The sequence below is a fragment of the Podarcis filfolensis genome (assembly GCF_964270895.1).
Source record: "Podarcis filfolensis genome assembly, chromosome: 12".
Lineage (NCBI taxonomy): Eukaryota > Metazoa > Chordata > Lepidosauria > Squamata > Lacertidae > Podarcis > Podarcis filfolensis.
This window is the reverse complement of record NC_139614.1, coordinates 44662102-44677430: the sequence shown is the minus strand read 5'-3', so window position 1 is coordinate 44677430 and position 15329 is coordinate 44662102. Positions and strand designations below refer to the sequence as shown.

The following is a 15329-nucleotide window of genomic DNA, read 5'->3' as shown; positions in this document are numbered from 1 at the left end:
GGAGAAGGCTTTTAGGCCATATTAGACTCTTAATGACATTGTAATAAACATGATGGGACCTCAATCATAGAATGGGCTCAGGTTAAAAACAGTATGGGATTCATTTTGAGAAGAAAGTAGTTTAAACGGAGCCTTCCAAATCACTCATCAGAATCAGCTTAACATCAAGACAGAGGCAGCAATGCTTTCTACCCTTATAGCTGCTCAGTAGTTCATGCCTGCATATTAATGCAGCAATCCTGAAAAATAAAAAAAAGCCTGCTTAAAAGGGGTGTTCCTGGAAGTTCATTAGCTTGCACATTGGAACGAACCCAGCTAGCAACATAATGGCTTCAGGAGAGGGTTGAATGGGGACAAAAGAGGGAGCTTGCGTTGAAAACGTTTGTCTTCACCAAACTTATTAGAGAAGGAACAGGGCACTAATCCCCCACACTGTGTGGGAACTGCTGGCACATCACATAAAATTTTGCAAGAAGGAAGAGCTTCTGGGAATCTGAACCACCCACCCACAAAGAGACACAGTTGGGAGGCAAGGCTGACACCACAATCCAATAGCTTGGCATATATGGTAAAGCCAGGGCCAAGACATTTGGGTTGGCCTTCATTTCCGGGCCAGGGGCAGGGGCAGGTTCTTGCACCCATCTTCATGCTCTATCTGTGAAAAGAAGCATGGAATCAGAGGGAGATCTCCTGCTCCTCTGTTCAACTGGTCCTAAGAGCGATCCACAGGACTAAGCTATCATGCCTGTATGCTTATACCTAGCAAGCACAGACCCAAAGCAAATCTCACTGAACCCTGGGAGTGAGGCCATCTTTTGCCTCCTCTTCTCTACTGCCAGAGCCTGGAACTCCTCTCAGAATGGCTTTGGGGCAGAGAAGCAGCAAGTGAGATTACTGGACACTGTCTGCATGGAAGACACTGGCTCTTCTCTCTTTCAGAATGAGAGGGTGGTTGTGTGGGTGAAGGGGGGTGGGGAGAGAGAGAGAGAGAGAGAATATTATATGGAATTGTAATAAATTCACTGAATAAAGTGAGATGGCCTCACCACGTGCTCTGCTCTGCTCACTTGAACAATCCATGCCTTTTGAGTTGTTTCTGGACCTAAGGTAAAGGTAAAGGGACCCCTGACCACTAGGTCCAGTTGTGGCCGACTTTGGGGTTGTGGCGCTCATCTCGCTTTATTGGCCGAGGGAGCCAGCATACAGCTTTCGGGTCATGTGGCCAGCATGACTAAGCTGCTTCTGGCGAACCAGAGCAGCGCACGGAAATGCCGTTTACCTTCCCGCCGGAGCGGTACCTATTTATCTACTTGCACTTTGATGTGCTTTCGAACTGTTAGGTTGGCAGGAGCTGGGACTGAGCAACGGGAGCTCACCCCGTCGCGGGGATTTGAACCGCCAACCTTCTGATCGGCAAGTCCTAGGCTCTGTGGTTTAACCCACAGCGCCACCCGCGTCCCGTTTCTGGACCTACTTCCTATTATTCCACCCCCACATTGCTCCAAATTTCCAACCATGTGTAGATTCCACAAAGACAACTTGGGTGACCTCATATATCAATATTTATTGTTAATAGTAAAGCGAACAGGCTTCCCAGCACCTTACAGAGTTCAAGAGACTGTTTAAGAGACTGTGTCCATGCTAAATTCAAGCTAAATTCAAGAAATGGAAACTGGAGGAAGGGCGCTGAAGTGGAACCATGAGTCTCAGATTGTTTCAAGTTACAGACACATATAAAACTGCTCCCTCCCTTCCAGCCTCGTGGCAGAAAAATGACAGTAAATGGGCAGCTGGGGAATTCTCCACCCAATTCAAGCAAGAGGAAGAGCCTGTACTTGTGGCATCTGTCTTCCACATTTTAACTGGAAACCACAGTTTTCAGTCCCCATCACAACTGGGAGCTTCTACAGGCAATAAAAAAGTATTCAAATTGAATGTCCAAGGAACGAAACCAAAAAACTATCAGAAGGAATGTCACACGTTTTGAAGCACCTGAAGCTATTATTTTCCTCAAATTTCTAAATGTAAACACACATCCTCCCAACTGTTGAAGAAACTAATTCTTATTCATAATGCACATCTCTCTCTCTCTCTCTCTCTCTCAACTCCAGAATTTATTTAACTATCTGCCTCAAAAAGATAAGTGTTCACTGCACAATAGAACGGTGGCACGCTCCATTATCATGCATCGACTGCTTTTATGTACTGAAATGGCTTAATCATAGAGACTAGATGGAATGTTTGAGGGGGGAAAAACCCAACTGAAGATAAGTTGCAAATGAAGGATTTGGTGCTATTCATGATTGTCACATCATCGCCTGAGAAGATGATAATTGCACAGTTAATAAAGTTAATGGATCTCAGGGTGATCTGGCTACCTCTGAACAGTTGTGGGTATTTATTTATTTTTTAAAGGCAGGCCTAGAGTGTAGCAAAGGCAGGATGTGATGAGCTCAAGCATGGTCTCTTATTGGCACAATGCACTGATTTTCCCTCAACAACTTTTGCACTGAAACCTAAGGAAACAAGCAGCACACCTAATAGGCAGGCTGACAGCAGAAGAAGGGCAGGGGATGGTGCAAAGAGAAAACAAACACTATTATACTCTAGCTTGTACAATCCATGCACAAACCTCCCATGGTGAAAGTAAGATTAGCAAAGGCATTCTAAGTGACAGTGACAAAACCGCATTTCCAAGAACACTTTCAGAAGTTTGAAGTTTTTTTGCAAGTATTATAAATGTTTTTTTCTGCTTGGGGTACAAGTCAATTTTAGATAATTTTATTGGGATTTGTTATTTTAAGGCTTTAAAGGGAATTGTTTCGTGCTCGAAGCCCCTGCCCAAAAGATACCCCCGTAATGTAAATAAAACCCAGATATCCTTACCCTACAATTTAGCAGTGTGTAAAGCACGTGGTCAGGAGTTGTTTGCGCCCTCCATTGTAAGACTTCTGAAAGAAACAGGAACTGTATGCGGAGGAGAGAGTGGAGAGGTAAGAAGCATAATACTCTATTAAACATTTTTAAAAGCATTTTTAGAGAGCTGCCCCTTCCCCTCTTGGACACTGCTGCCAGTTTTACACATGCATATATCATTGTGGAGGAATAAACTTAATACTTTTGGGAATGGAAAACTGAAAAGGCAGGATATAAGTATTTTAAAGCCAAGAATTTAAAATAAACTGCTGTACTACATCTTGTTCATCAATCAACATAGCAATGCTCTATTGTCTTAAGAGGCTTAAAACCGTTTAAGACTGTGAGATATATCTGCATGGTTATATGAGCAGGAAACAATATATCCAAGAGATATATTCAATAAACATTTATAGGAATTATTGGGGCAACTTTAACATTGAATACTGTTGATAACAATTATCACGTCAGCCATAAACACACACATACACACACACAGATTCTCAAAGACAAAAAAAAAAATGCATTTTAGAATCAAGTCTGCAAGTGCTATAAAGTGATAGCCACATCTGGTTTCTGTATCACATACTGGCAATGAAATATAGGCCTGTTCACACAACCATCAGTTCAATGAAACCCGGCTTTTAGAATTTATTCATTTATTTGAAGTATTTCTATCCTGCTTTTCCAGCATGTGTTCAAAGCAAATCGCAACCTTACTACGAGATCTGGAAATGACAAGAAAAAAACTTCTATTCCAGTTTTCAGTTTGCCCGCATGTGTCCAATAAACGCTGCACGTATCGTACAACAACAATGTCATTCTGTGAAGCCCCACAACCTATAAGGAAGGTTATCTGTTTTACCTTTCTGGCTTGATCGTTATCTTCTATTTGACCCAAATCTCTGCCGCTTGCCTGAGCAATTCTTTTTCCAGAGACGAGATTCCCCACCATCACAGAGGCAGGGCCAATTTCTATAGAAAGATGTTTACAGTACAATAAAAACAACAACAACATGCAAGTACTACAATGCAAAACTCAAACCGCTATATGCGGCAACACAGTACGCGCTAAAACTTGCTAAATGTGCTAAGTATCTCCTACTTTAGATGCAAATGTTCAGCACACAACAGAATAGGTTCCCCTTGTGGGCTGGTTTCCGCTTGATATTACTATACAACCATAATAAACAAGAATGACTGACAAGCATTTTCATGAAGTGACACACATATACCTAGATGACAACAGAACAAGAACATAAAAACATTTCTACCCCTGAATAAGAGGTCAACCAATATGGCTAAGGTGAGGCCAGAACCTTGACTCTTCTACCCTGCATATGTTAATAAGAAAAGATAGCTTCCCATCTACAGAATTGCAATGACTCGCAGAGGTGGAGGAAAGTTGGAGAAGCTTTACAAAAATAATAAGAAGAAGAACTCATGACAGGCAAGGAGACATCATTGACCAGTGAGTTTTTACCTCTAGTTATCATTCTCAGCTAATCTCCCTAGAGCTGGAGGAGCAGGGAAGATTAGATGAACCAAGATAACAGACAATAAAAAGCCCACTGCCCAGCAGCATCTCCTTCCTTCTCATCAAGGTGAGCCTTTCCAGATTTCCACTACTGCTGGGAGGCTCAACAAACACCACAGCCCAATGGCTTTTTTGAGTAGCAAGGGAAACATGCAGCAAGTTCACAGAGCAGCATCAACAGTTTGTATCTTCAATTAGATCAGAATAATTTTCTGCAATACCTATGTACTAAAGCCGGCATCTCAACGACTAATGAACATATCATTGTAGACAATATGAGCTAGATGGAGCACTGATCTGGCCAGTAGAAAGGCAGCTTCCTATGTTCCTAAAGTATCCAGTAAGCCTATTATTCATGAAGCCATTGAGCTTACCTGGCTGTTTTTGTCTTGGTTTAGGCAGGTTTGTTACACAGGTGTGTGGACACATCAACACATTACAGGGATGCAGTGCTCCTTCGAGGAAAAGCTGCTTCGTTTCGGATAAGTGGATTCCACCTAGAGGAGTCTTTGGGAGTGTGTTTGCTGGTACCAGGGCTAGGCAGTAAACTCCCACTTGATGAATACTGTCTATAGCCTAGAAACATTAAAAAAGGGAATTTAATGCAAGGTCAGATGTGCAAGGAGGAGCTGTAAAAAGCTATTTGGAAATTCTCTACCCTCTAAAACAGGCATGTCCAACTCCCAAGAGACTGTGATCTACTCCCAGTATAAAAATACTGGCTGTGATCCACCCACTGTCATTACCAGGAGTTGTTGAGTTTTTTTATGGGAGGATTACCCAAAGTTGTTGAGCTTTTTTAAGGGGAGGTATAAGGAACACCCAGGAGATCACTTTCCTTCAGTCCACGATCGACCTGAGACACCCATGCAATCAACCAGTAGATCGCAATTGACCTGTTGGACATGCCGGCTCTAAAACAATAATGTCATGTGAATCCAATAATGTACTGTGAATTCAAGGTAGAAGTACAAAAAGTCTGAGACTGTCAAGATTACTCAGTTGGTGATCTCAAATAAGCAAACTCAGAGATACAAAACATGTCAAAACCAAATGGTCCATGGCTCCTTAGTCACTGTGCACATCAGATGTGCACTACAAGGCAAGACTAATTATACCTATGGAAAAAGTAAATTTGATTTTAATGCAGTCTTGTACACTGAAGCAGAAACAGCCTGTTTCAATGATTTTTTCACCATATATGTATGTATGTATATCCTCCTACAACCATGGATTTCAAATTGCTACAGAGGCAAGAGAAAGAGAAGAACACGTTCCTGCCTAAGTCTTACTAGCTCACTGTTTGTGTATGAAAACTGTAGAAGATGATCCTGGATGAACTGTCCGCTCTCCGTCATGAACTTCCAGGTCAAAAGTATGCTGATTATGTGATACAATGAGCTTCTTCAAAACTGCCCAGAATCTCAAAACATACTGGTTGTCCTCACAATAACAAATGTGACCTTGCTCTTACCAGCACACATATTCAAAGTATTATAGCTTTAGACAACACCAAGGAGCACAATATGGTCTATACTACAAAGCAAGAGAGCCTGTGTGTCCCAACACTGACAAATATGCAATAAACTCATGGATTCCACCAGAGTGTCATTGTAATGACCCAAAAATCTAGCAAGGATCAAGGTTCAGAGTCTGAGGTTGCAGGCGCCTCCAGCTATGGAATCAAACCAGGTCCAGAGCTTCAAGCCTGCTCTTGGAGATTGGAAGACCACTGGGGCTGATAGACAAGAGCCCACAAGAGCAAACTTCCATAGCATTAGGATCTGTAACCTTCTCCTGAGCAATCTGATCCTGGTCCTGCATTGCAAGGAGTGCACCAGAAGGGAGGATACAGAACTGAGGAGGATGCTTAAAAAGGCTCAGACTGCTCTTAACCCTATCAGAGGAAGTTGCTCAAGTGGAGCTATCCGTGGTCCTGCAACATCTGGCCTGTCTCGCTGCTTTCTCTGTGGGATCCAGCATGAGACTTAAACATGACAGGGGACAGTGCTATCCAACCCCTGCCACGCCCACCGATCCAGCCTTAGCTCCAACCATTGATTTAGCAAGGGAGCATTTCTGATGAGGTTTCATCTGCCCATCAATGTTTCTTGAAGCAACTTACTTCACCTGCAGAATTCCTCTACTTAAAGGGACCTCTACCAAAAGTGATTACAAATGTAATCCATGCGACACAAAAAAGGCTGAGAGACCACCACCCAGGTAAATAGAATTAATTCTGACTTGCTTTATTCTGCTCAGTGTTGCTACTATAGGACACACTGCTAAATACAATGTGAAATTAAATGCACAAGGCAATTAAAAACTCCCACCTCCCCGACTCAGTACCATGCTACCTATGAGCTATGACTCTCATTACCCCACATGGTTCATTACACTTGAAACAAAACCACTTTGAAGCATTTTCTTTTTTCAATCAAGTTGAATCAACCTGGAATGCTATGCTGCCACGTTTATAAAACTTCCCATGCTCTCTCTGAGTGCACAAGGCCTCAAAGAAGTAACATGTGTCAAGAGACCTTATATGCAACCATCAATATTTGGCACCTTCTGTGCAAACGTACAGTGGGGAGGGTGCTGTCAGTGAGGTTGTGCTTAAGCAACCTGTGGGTTGCAGAGAACCCAAGACCTGAAGCTAGTTCTCCACACCAAAGTGAAAAAATGAAGAGCCACTAAGCAAGGCTGGTATCACTTTTGTGCTTCGTATCCTGCTGTATATTCTCCACTGGCATGAAAAACCGCCTTTCACACGCCATTCCTTGATTTTTCTTAAAGCTCATGCAAGTCCACAGTACGGTTACTGCTACTCTAATCAGAAGACAGGGGAGTAGCAGTCGCTTGTTCCAAGAGGCGGTGGAGGAGAATTAAAATTAACTCTTAAAGCCTGTCCAAACAAAGAATATGACTCTTTGTGCAGTGGAAGATTCCAGGGAGGATACAGAAGGATTAATTGGGTGGCAGTGAGAATGGCTTTTGTTTTGAATATTGATGTCTCACCTCTGTATGTGAGTGGCAATAGATGGAGAAATTTAGGCTCATGCTTCCAGGGAAGGTGAGGCACATCTGGCCACCCCAACTTTCCATTTGACCCTGCGGATTACAGCTTAAGCAACTGTACCTGTAGCACTCTGCTCATCCACTGAAAGCTGTCTTCCTCCGTAGAGTCCGGCCTTTGCTCAGCAACGATAACTATCCTCTCGTCGTGAAGAACGCTCACTGAAAACACTGCTATTCTGTGGGGTGTGCAAACCAGGACAGATAACTGTGTAAGAATACCAAGTGCAGAGAAAACTGTATTTCATTATCCTCTGTGACTCATTGCTCATTAGTTATGCAATTGAGAAGATTGGGGCTAGAGTTCTTATTTATTCTAGAAAAAGCCAGCTGCACGCAACACCTACATGATTTTAAAATAGAGCACTGCAGAAGAACAGCTTTTATAAAAGAAGAGCTTGTTTCAGATTTCCAAAGCTTAACACACAGAGTCATCGCAGAAGACGTTATCGCTCTGTATATGATCAAGCCCATCAATGCGGCAGAAAAATAAGGCTTAAAGCGACACAACAGCAAAAAGCCACCACTGTCCACATTTTTATTTAGATGCATTTGGCTCCATTTGTGACACACCGTCAATGGAACGCCCTTTCCCAGAGAAACTTGCCTACTCTGAGGTCATTTCAGTACCAGGAAAAGCCCTTTCTAATTTCCTTGGGCCTTTTAATTTGCTCCTGCTCTAAATTTGCTTTAGCTTTGTCACTATTTTCATGGTGCTTTTTATGTTTTCTTACTGATCTGCTATTCTGTATAAATAGTTACTTGTTTTGGGTCTCGTAGAAAAGCTGTCTTGAGAACCTGGTTATGCAATGGCATATAAATGCATAAAATAAACAATTTATTTTTTAAAAATAAAAATGTTTTTGCTATGGCTTTTTTTCTGGTATGAAAAGAGCATCTGCTCTAAGCAATGCAAATGCCTTTTCCACAATCCAATATGTATTTATTTCTGGGGGAGAAAAGTGACGCAAACCTTCCCCTGTAGACAAACTTCATTGGTTCCACTGCGAGCGCTGTGGCTACAATGTCATCTGCGTTGTGCCTCCGTCCGCTGACGACCATCAGCCCATCCATTTTGCCAACAACAAAGACAAGCCCACCTGGGCCAATAAACCCCAGCAGCCCAGTTCTTATGAAAGGGTATTCGCTGATTGGGGCACCTGAACTGGTCATAGGGAACACCTGCAGGATGGACACACAGAGAGAGAAAAGTGCAGGACATCAACTTTTATTTTGTTACTGAGTTGGCTCTAGAGCAAGAGTGTTCAGAAAATAGGTCGGGATCCACTGATGGATCTCTGGGTGATTCTGTAGCACACTGACAAGGGCTCCTGACTTCCAGCTATTTAACAAGAGCAACAACTGAACTGCTTTTCCTTCCTGCCTGCCCTAAATTTGGCTGCAGAAATGAAGGAAGCTCAGGGGAAGTCAGGAGTGGGCTTCTGTAGGGAAGAATTACGAGCTTGGTTCTGATCTATTTGCAGCCCCTTTCCCAAGATGCACAGTCAGGTACATTCATCCTTGCATCATAAAACCATGCATAAAACACACGCATTAAAGTGTGCATCCACGTTACAGTCAATCCTTCCCTTCCCTTCCTATAAAATGGTTTCCAGTATAAAATATTTAACGTTTTGAAAGGGATAGCGTTTTCCTCTTTTTAAAAAAGTTCTCCATAAATTCTTGTTCCAACAGTGAGATGCGGGGCTCAGTGGCAAAGCATATGAATTGCATGCAGAAGACCACAAGTTCAATCCCTGACATCTCCATTTAAATTATCAGGTAGGAGACAATAGGAAAGACCTCTGCTGGAAACCTAAGGAAAGCTATTGTCTGTGACTGTAGGCTATAATGGGCTAGATGTACCACTTGTCTAGGGACGCGGGTGGCGCTGTGGGTTAAACCACAGAGCCTAGGACTTGCCGATCAGAAGGTCGGCGGTTCGAATCCCCACGACGGGGTGAGCTCCCGTTGCTCGGTCCAGCTCATGCCCACGTAGCAGTTTGAAAGCACATCAAAGTGCAAGTAGATAAATAGGGACCGCTCCAGCGGGAAGGTAAACGGCATTTCCGTGTGCTGCTCTGGTTTGCCAGAAGCGGCTTAGTCATGCTGGCCACATGACCCGGAAGCTGTACGCCGGCTCCCTCGGCCAATAAAGCGAGATGAGCACCGCAACCCCAGAGTCGGCCACGACTGGACCTAATGGTCAGGGGTCCCTTTACCTTATCACTTGTCTAACAAAACCGCCGGGAAAGTTTGTCAGTAGTTTTGCATGTCCACCAAAAACAACAACCAAAAAACAGAACAAAAACCCAACAAACCCTGAATCAGGGAACAGACTTGTAGAACTCAAACTCACCTCAAATGTGTTTTTGGTCATTCCAGAGAGTCCATAATAAGATGTACCTGTTGCAATAGCGCATACACAGAGTTCCCCTACTTCATCTGTCCGACAGAGTTGAGGAACTCCATCAGGCTTCACAGCACACATTATGGCTATTAAGAGAAGGCAAAAAAGTTTTTTTGTTGTTTTTTTTTAAAGGAAATACAGTTTGCAAGTCTTGCAAAAGATGCATGTAGATAATAGAACCAAACTGTCAAGTTGATTTCAGAGTTTTATCGCACAGTATTCATACAAACATTAGAGATTTCAAAATCTAGTTTTGCACCCTGCATGGGGTGTTAGATGTGGCTTTAATTGCTTGCGCTGTCTTTCAAGCTCTGAAACAGCTAATACGAAAGATATCTTGAGTTAGCTTCCTCCCAAATGCCAAACTTCTATTCAGCGCCGGGAAGGGTTGTCACGGTAACTACTGTTGCCAGCACACACACACCTTTTCCCAAAGAAGAAGGTTTTTGAGTGCTATAGCGAGAAGAGAAAGCTACAGAGGCAATTCTCCGAACAAAATCACACCTTAAATCTTGGGTTGAGGTTACACACTAGGCATTCTGTTTCAGAAAGCGAAGTGGAGTTGGGTGTAGCTCTGGAACTTCTTTCAGAGCAGGAAAATGAATAAGGTGACAGCGAAGTATTCGGGTGTTAGAAAAAGTCAGAGAATGAAGAAAACCATCAAGCAGAGGCTGGGGGACTTATTTCCTTTTCTTTGGTAGGGTCCCTACCTCACCCTAACAGTTTAAATGGAAACACCTGCCTGCAAGACTTGTTTGCATTTCTAATTAAAACCTAAAGGTTGCATTTTAGCTGGCAGAAGACCTTTGTTAAAACTCAGCGTGTTTTGTAAGCAGCCACAAAAAACCCCCACAAGATGCAGCTTATATCCAGATAACGATGCACATGATTGCACTCATGTCATATAGCTGCTCAGGATGTGAACTAACATCTGCACTTTTGGAGTCTCCCTGGGATTGTGGCCATGGAGACTCTTATGATGCAAATTTACCACTGGAAAACTGTTAAGGGGGATGCATGTAGAAGGATAAGAACAGCCCCAATACTTATTATTAGGGACGCGGCTGTGGGTTAAACCACAGAGCCTAGGACTTGCCGATCAGAAGGTCGGAGGTTCAAATCCCCATGACGGGGTGAGCTCCCGTTGCTCGGTCCTAGGTCCTGCCAACCTAGCACTTCGAAAGCACGTCAAAGTGCAAGTAGATAAACAGGTACCACTCCTGCGAGAAGGTAAATGGCGTTTGCGTGCACTGCTCTGGTTCGCCAGAAGCAGCTTAGTCATGCTGGCCACATGACCTGGAAGCTGTATGCCGGCTCCCTCGGCCAATAAAGCGAGATGAGCGCCACAACCCCAGAGTCGGTCATGACTGGACCTAATGGTCAGGGGTCCCCTTTACCTTAAAACTTATTATTAGGGTATTCTTATTTTTTTTAAAAAAAATTTAAGGCTGGGGATACATGACACCGTCAAGAAAAGAAGTCTTCAGGAATCAGCCTGCACTACAACTTCATGGGAGATTATTCCACCATGCTAAAAGTTTCTCCGCCTCCTAAGGTTTCTGCTGTTTCCAATCTTGGTCATAAAAGGGGAATGCCATATAGGACTCCTGATTGATTGCTTCTGCAGTAAATCCCGAGACAAGCATATGTTTAGAAATGGGAAAGGAGCCAATGTGGCAGAGGAAAGAAGGTTAAGCAAGAGCCAGAATGCCTTTATAAGTGCAAGGAGCCCTGGCTTTGCAACCAGTTTCCATCCGCTGTGAAAAGATACAGCAAGGCACCCAGCTCCACATTAGCTGTGGCTGTAGAAGCAGATAAAGACACACATTTCGGGTGGGGAGGGAGAATAAGAGTTCTGAACATAAAGGAAGAAGAAAGAAACCATCACCTTGTCGCAGTTTTATAACAAAGAAGACAAAAAGGGGTGTGTTTTCACATATGATTTATTAGAGGCCCTTTCATGGAAAAACCTGGCCTTACATAAAAGGAATTAAAGCTTCATGCCACTTTTAGAAGTTCAGAGTCAGGGTATCAATCTAAAAGTTATCACAACCTGCATTTATATATATATATATATATATATATATATATATATATATATATATATATGTATATATATATATATATAATAATTGTATACACATGTTCCATAGAGGGCACTGAGAGGGGAAGAAAATATAAAAAAAAAATTCTGAAAAACTGACTAATGGAGTTGGCACTATTTGGAAAATGGTGTGTCTATGAATCATGAATACGGCCTATGGTTTTTGTTAAATTTGCTTTGAGTTTTTTGGCATGCCCGCAGTTCAGACCCTCTCCATATATATAACTGCAGAGATTCCCGAGTAGGGAAATTACAACATTTAGTTTAAAGCTATTTATCTACGCTGTGGAAATGTGGCATGTATTTGAATAGCACAGTTTTTGTTTTGTTTTTTTAAAGCAGATTTCCTATTTCCTGGCAAAAGCTTGGGGGGGCGGGCTTACCTCCTGGCATCACCAAGCCAACATCTTGCACTGTTAAAACAGAAAGCTTTTCTTCAGAATCCACTCTGATGACTCCATAGGTAAGACCGTGCATGGACAGGACCCCTCTGCCTGGCGGCTGATTGCTATCATCTGTTGGCCTGCAAATATGAAGAAAACGTCAAATAGACAGCAACTCTCAATCTGCAATGTTTTATATATATATCAATACACAGAGGCCACAAGATTATTATTTTTAAAGCTCTTTAAACTGTTCCATTTCTGATCCTTTTGCCTTGACACACAAAACCAGCCGAGCCTAGCCTATTTTATGTCAACACAAACATACATCTTTCAGAGGACTCTTGAAGGTGAGAAAGTACAAAAGAGGAAATGCGTCAATGTGTTTGTTTTAGTGACACGGCTCTTTCAATGCCATTTTTAGTTATGGCAGATGTTTTCACATAGTGCAGGCAGATCCCAAGACATATTCCAGATCGAACAGTGAAGTGAGTGTGACTCTCTGCCTTTTGCAATCCGTACCAAGAAACTGCTGCCTGCAGGGCTTATCTTTAATTACTATGGCTTTCCCTGCAATGCATGAAATACTAGATGGGTGTTAGCTAACCATGTTCATTAAGAGGGGGGAAAGATGGCTGGTGCCATAAATTTAAATTAAAAGATGCTAAGGGGCTTTTTCCCTTCCTCCCAACATTATACCAGCAAAAAAGGACTGAGCACTGCAGTTATGGGAGGGTTTTAATGTGCATTAAGGCATAACAAATGAGAGGCTGGTAAACGGGCGGCCGTGATTAATGTCATATCCATCATTTAGAAGGAAGGCTCAACCAGACTATTGATCAACATTATCTCTGAGCCTGTGCCCTTCTGCAACTGCCATGCTGAACATAATACCACCTTGTGTATATTTTTAAGGTGAGCTTTGTCCCATCATCACTCAACACTGATACAAATAAGCTGTACAAGTACCGCAAAAAGAAAATAAACTTTATTAGAGAGAGTAAGCTTAGATCCCAATACTCATCTTGCATATAGATAATTGGTTTATGATTTTCACTGATTTCCATTGCATTTAAGTGTGCATAATGCATGGTCTCCGGAAGCAACTCAAAACATTTCAAATAGCATTATTGCTGCATTTTCAAACTCTTGGTGCTAACTTGCAAAGTCCTTAAAGTCCAGGGATGCTAGGCATACACCACGAATAGGGCTTCAAGTTTTTGTTTGATTAAAAAATGCTTTGACTATTTGTAGGTTGCAGCCCATGTTTCTAAAGATACATGCACAAATTTTGTCCTGCCTAAAAAGGAATATCCAGTTGTCAAATAAGAAGAATCAAAACAACATGTTCTGCATGCTACCCATCACCTGATAGCCTGACAATGATTTTGAATCATTGCTGGTTTGTTACTGAAGAATTCGCCATGGCACAAATGCCACATGTCAATGAAAGTTAAATTAGAACCATGCAAAGCCTATCACCACATTTGTATTCTGCTTCTCTGTCTGTGGGACCTTCTCTTTTTGTCAATTTTATGCTGACATTTGCATTGTGAGATAGGCTAAGCCAAAAGATAGTGCCCTGCCCAAGCTTATCCACCAAATGGGGAATCTGAACCCAGGTCTACCTGGTCCAACAGTGTAGCCGCTACACCGGATCTATAAACGACTTGTACCTCCTCAGGTAAATAGCTTTCATGTATGTTTTGTGGGTGAAACCATGGACATCAGAATACAAAAACCTTATTGAAACTCTATAAAGCCAGAGAATAAGAAGATGATCCTGAAAAGATTCAGATGCCAGAGAACATTCAAAAAGCTATCAAAAGAAACCAAGTATTTTAGAACAATAGTCTTGGATGTAGTTTTTTTAAAGTTGAGAAAATTAACTTTTGAAAGAAAAGGGGAAAAATAGATTACAAAAAGTTTAATATAGCTGTCTGAAATATATAAATATCTTGTATCCTGTAATACTTTAATGAGAAACACTTAAACAATATATCAGAACCTTTTAAATTTATAAACTGATTAATGAAAAAGAAAGACAGAAAATAAAAAAAGAATTAATAACAAGAAAGAGTGACTTAAAGTTTCTGATCCAAAGAGTTCCTAGAGGTCCAGTGACTGATATTTTCCATTTATTCAGTTCTGGGACAGCTGTATGGATGAAGCTATGTTGCCTTCAGGATCACTCATTTTAAATTTAAATATACAGTACCTTCTAATAGCCACTGTGAGAGCCTCTGGCGAACTAGCACAAGGGCAAATGACTTCTTGTCTGAGGCCTTTGCTTTGGAAGACATTAAGAAATGCATCACAAGAGGAAATAGACCCTGGAGTAAAAAGAAAATCTGACATCAATATAAGGTCTATAGGCAATAAGCAATGTTTCCAGGACAAAAATAGAGCAATTATGAACAGAAAGTGGCAAAAGAATCTAACAGATTCCCTCCAAAGAGAAATAAATTTGCTACCAGCCTAGTTACAATTTTCAAGACATATGAGGTGAGATCTATAGAACTACACAACTAGGTTCATGAGCCCAGGAAGGCTTCTAACGGAACAATCCACATCATGCAATCTGCTTTTGAAACCAAGGGCTTTCCGAAAGCAGTCGGTACGGGGTTTTGCTCTTCAAAGGGGAAAGGGGACTTAGAATCCCACTGGGGATGTCCTGTACAGAGCTGAAAACAGCTCTTACTATTTAATTACACCTTAATTAAAACAAAAAACAAAAACTCCCACAGCAAGTTATAGGACGTTGGCAACTTAAAAAGAGATCGTTCTTCTTCATGTATGGTTTCAGCAGAGAAACTGTCCCCAACTGCTTTAAATGGCTTAATCTCACTTTTATTTTTCATACTTTGGTATGCACATAAAAGTACAAAATACATGCACGATGTT

At 41.9% G+C, this 15329-nt stretch overlaps 1 protein-coding gene across 7 annotated transcripts in view; it reads right to left on the bottom strand.

The window, feature by feature from the left end:
* DIP2C (disco interacting protein 2 homolog C) overlaps positions 1–15329 on the bottom strand; it is a 290921-nt gene that overhangs the window by 42562 nt on the left and 233030 nt on the right. For all 7 annotated transcript variants that reach the window (XM_083579226.1, XM_083579223.1, XM_083579224.1 and 4 more), the window contains 8 exons: positions 14644–14758; positions 12426–12565; positions 9888–10024; positions 8502–8710; positions 7593–7707; positions 4828–5029; positions 3782–3891; positions 2887–2967 (listed from right to left, as the gene is read on the bottom strand). In XM_083579226.1, the coding sequence (XP_083435352.1) occupies positions 2887–2967; positions 3782–3891; positions 4828–5029; positions 7593–7707; positions 8502–8710; positions 9888–10024; positions 12426–12565; positions 14644–14758 (1109 nt within the window). The remainder of the gene's footprint in view (positions 1–2886; positions 2968–3781; positions 3892–4827; positions 5030–7592; positions 7708–8501; positions 8711–9887; positions 10025–12425; positions 12566–14643; positions 14759–15329) is intronic.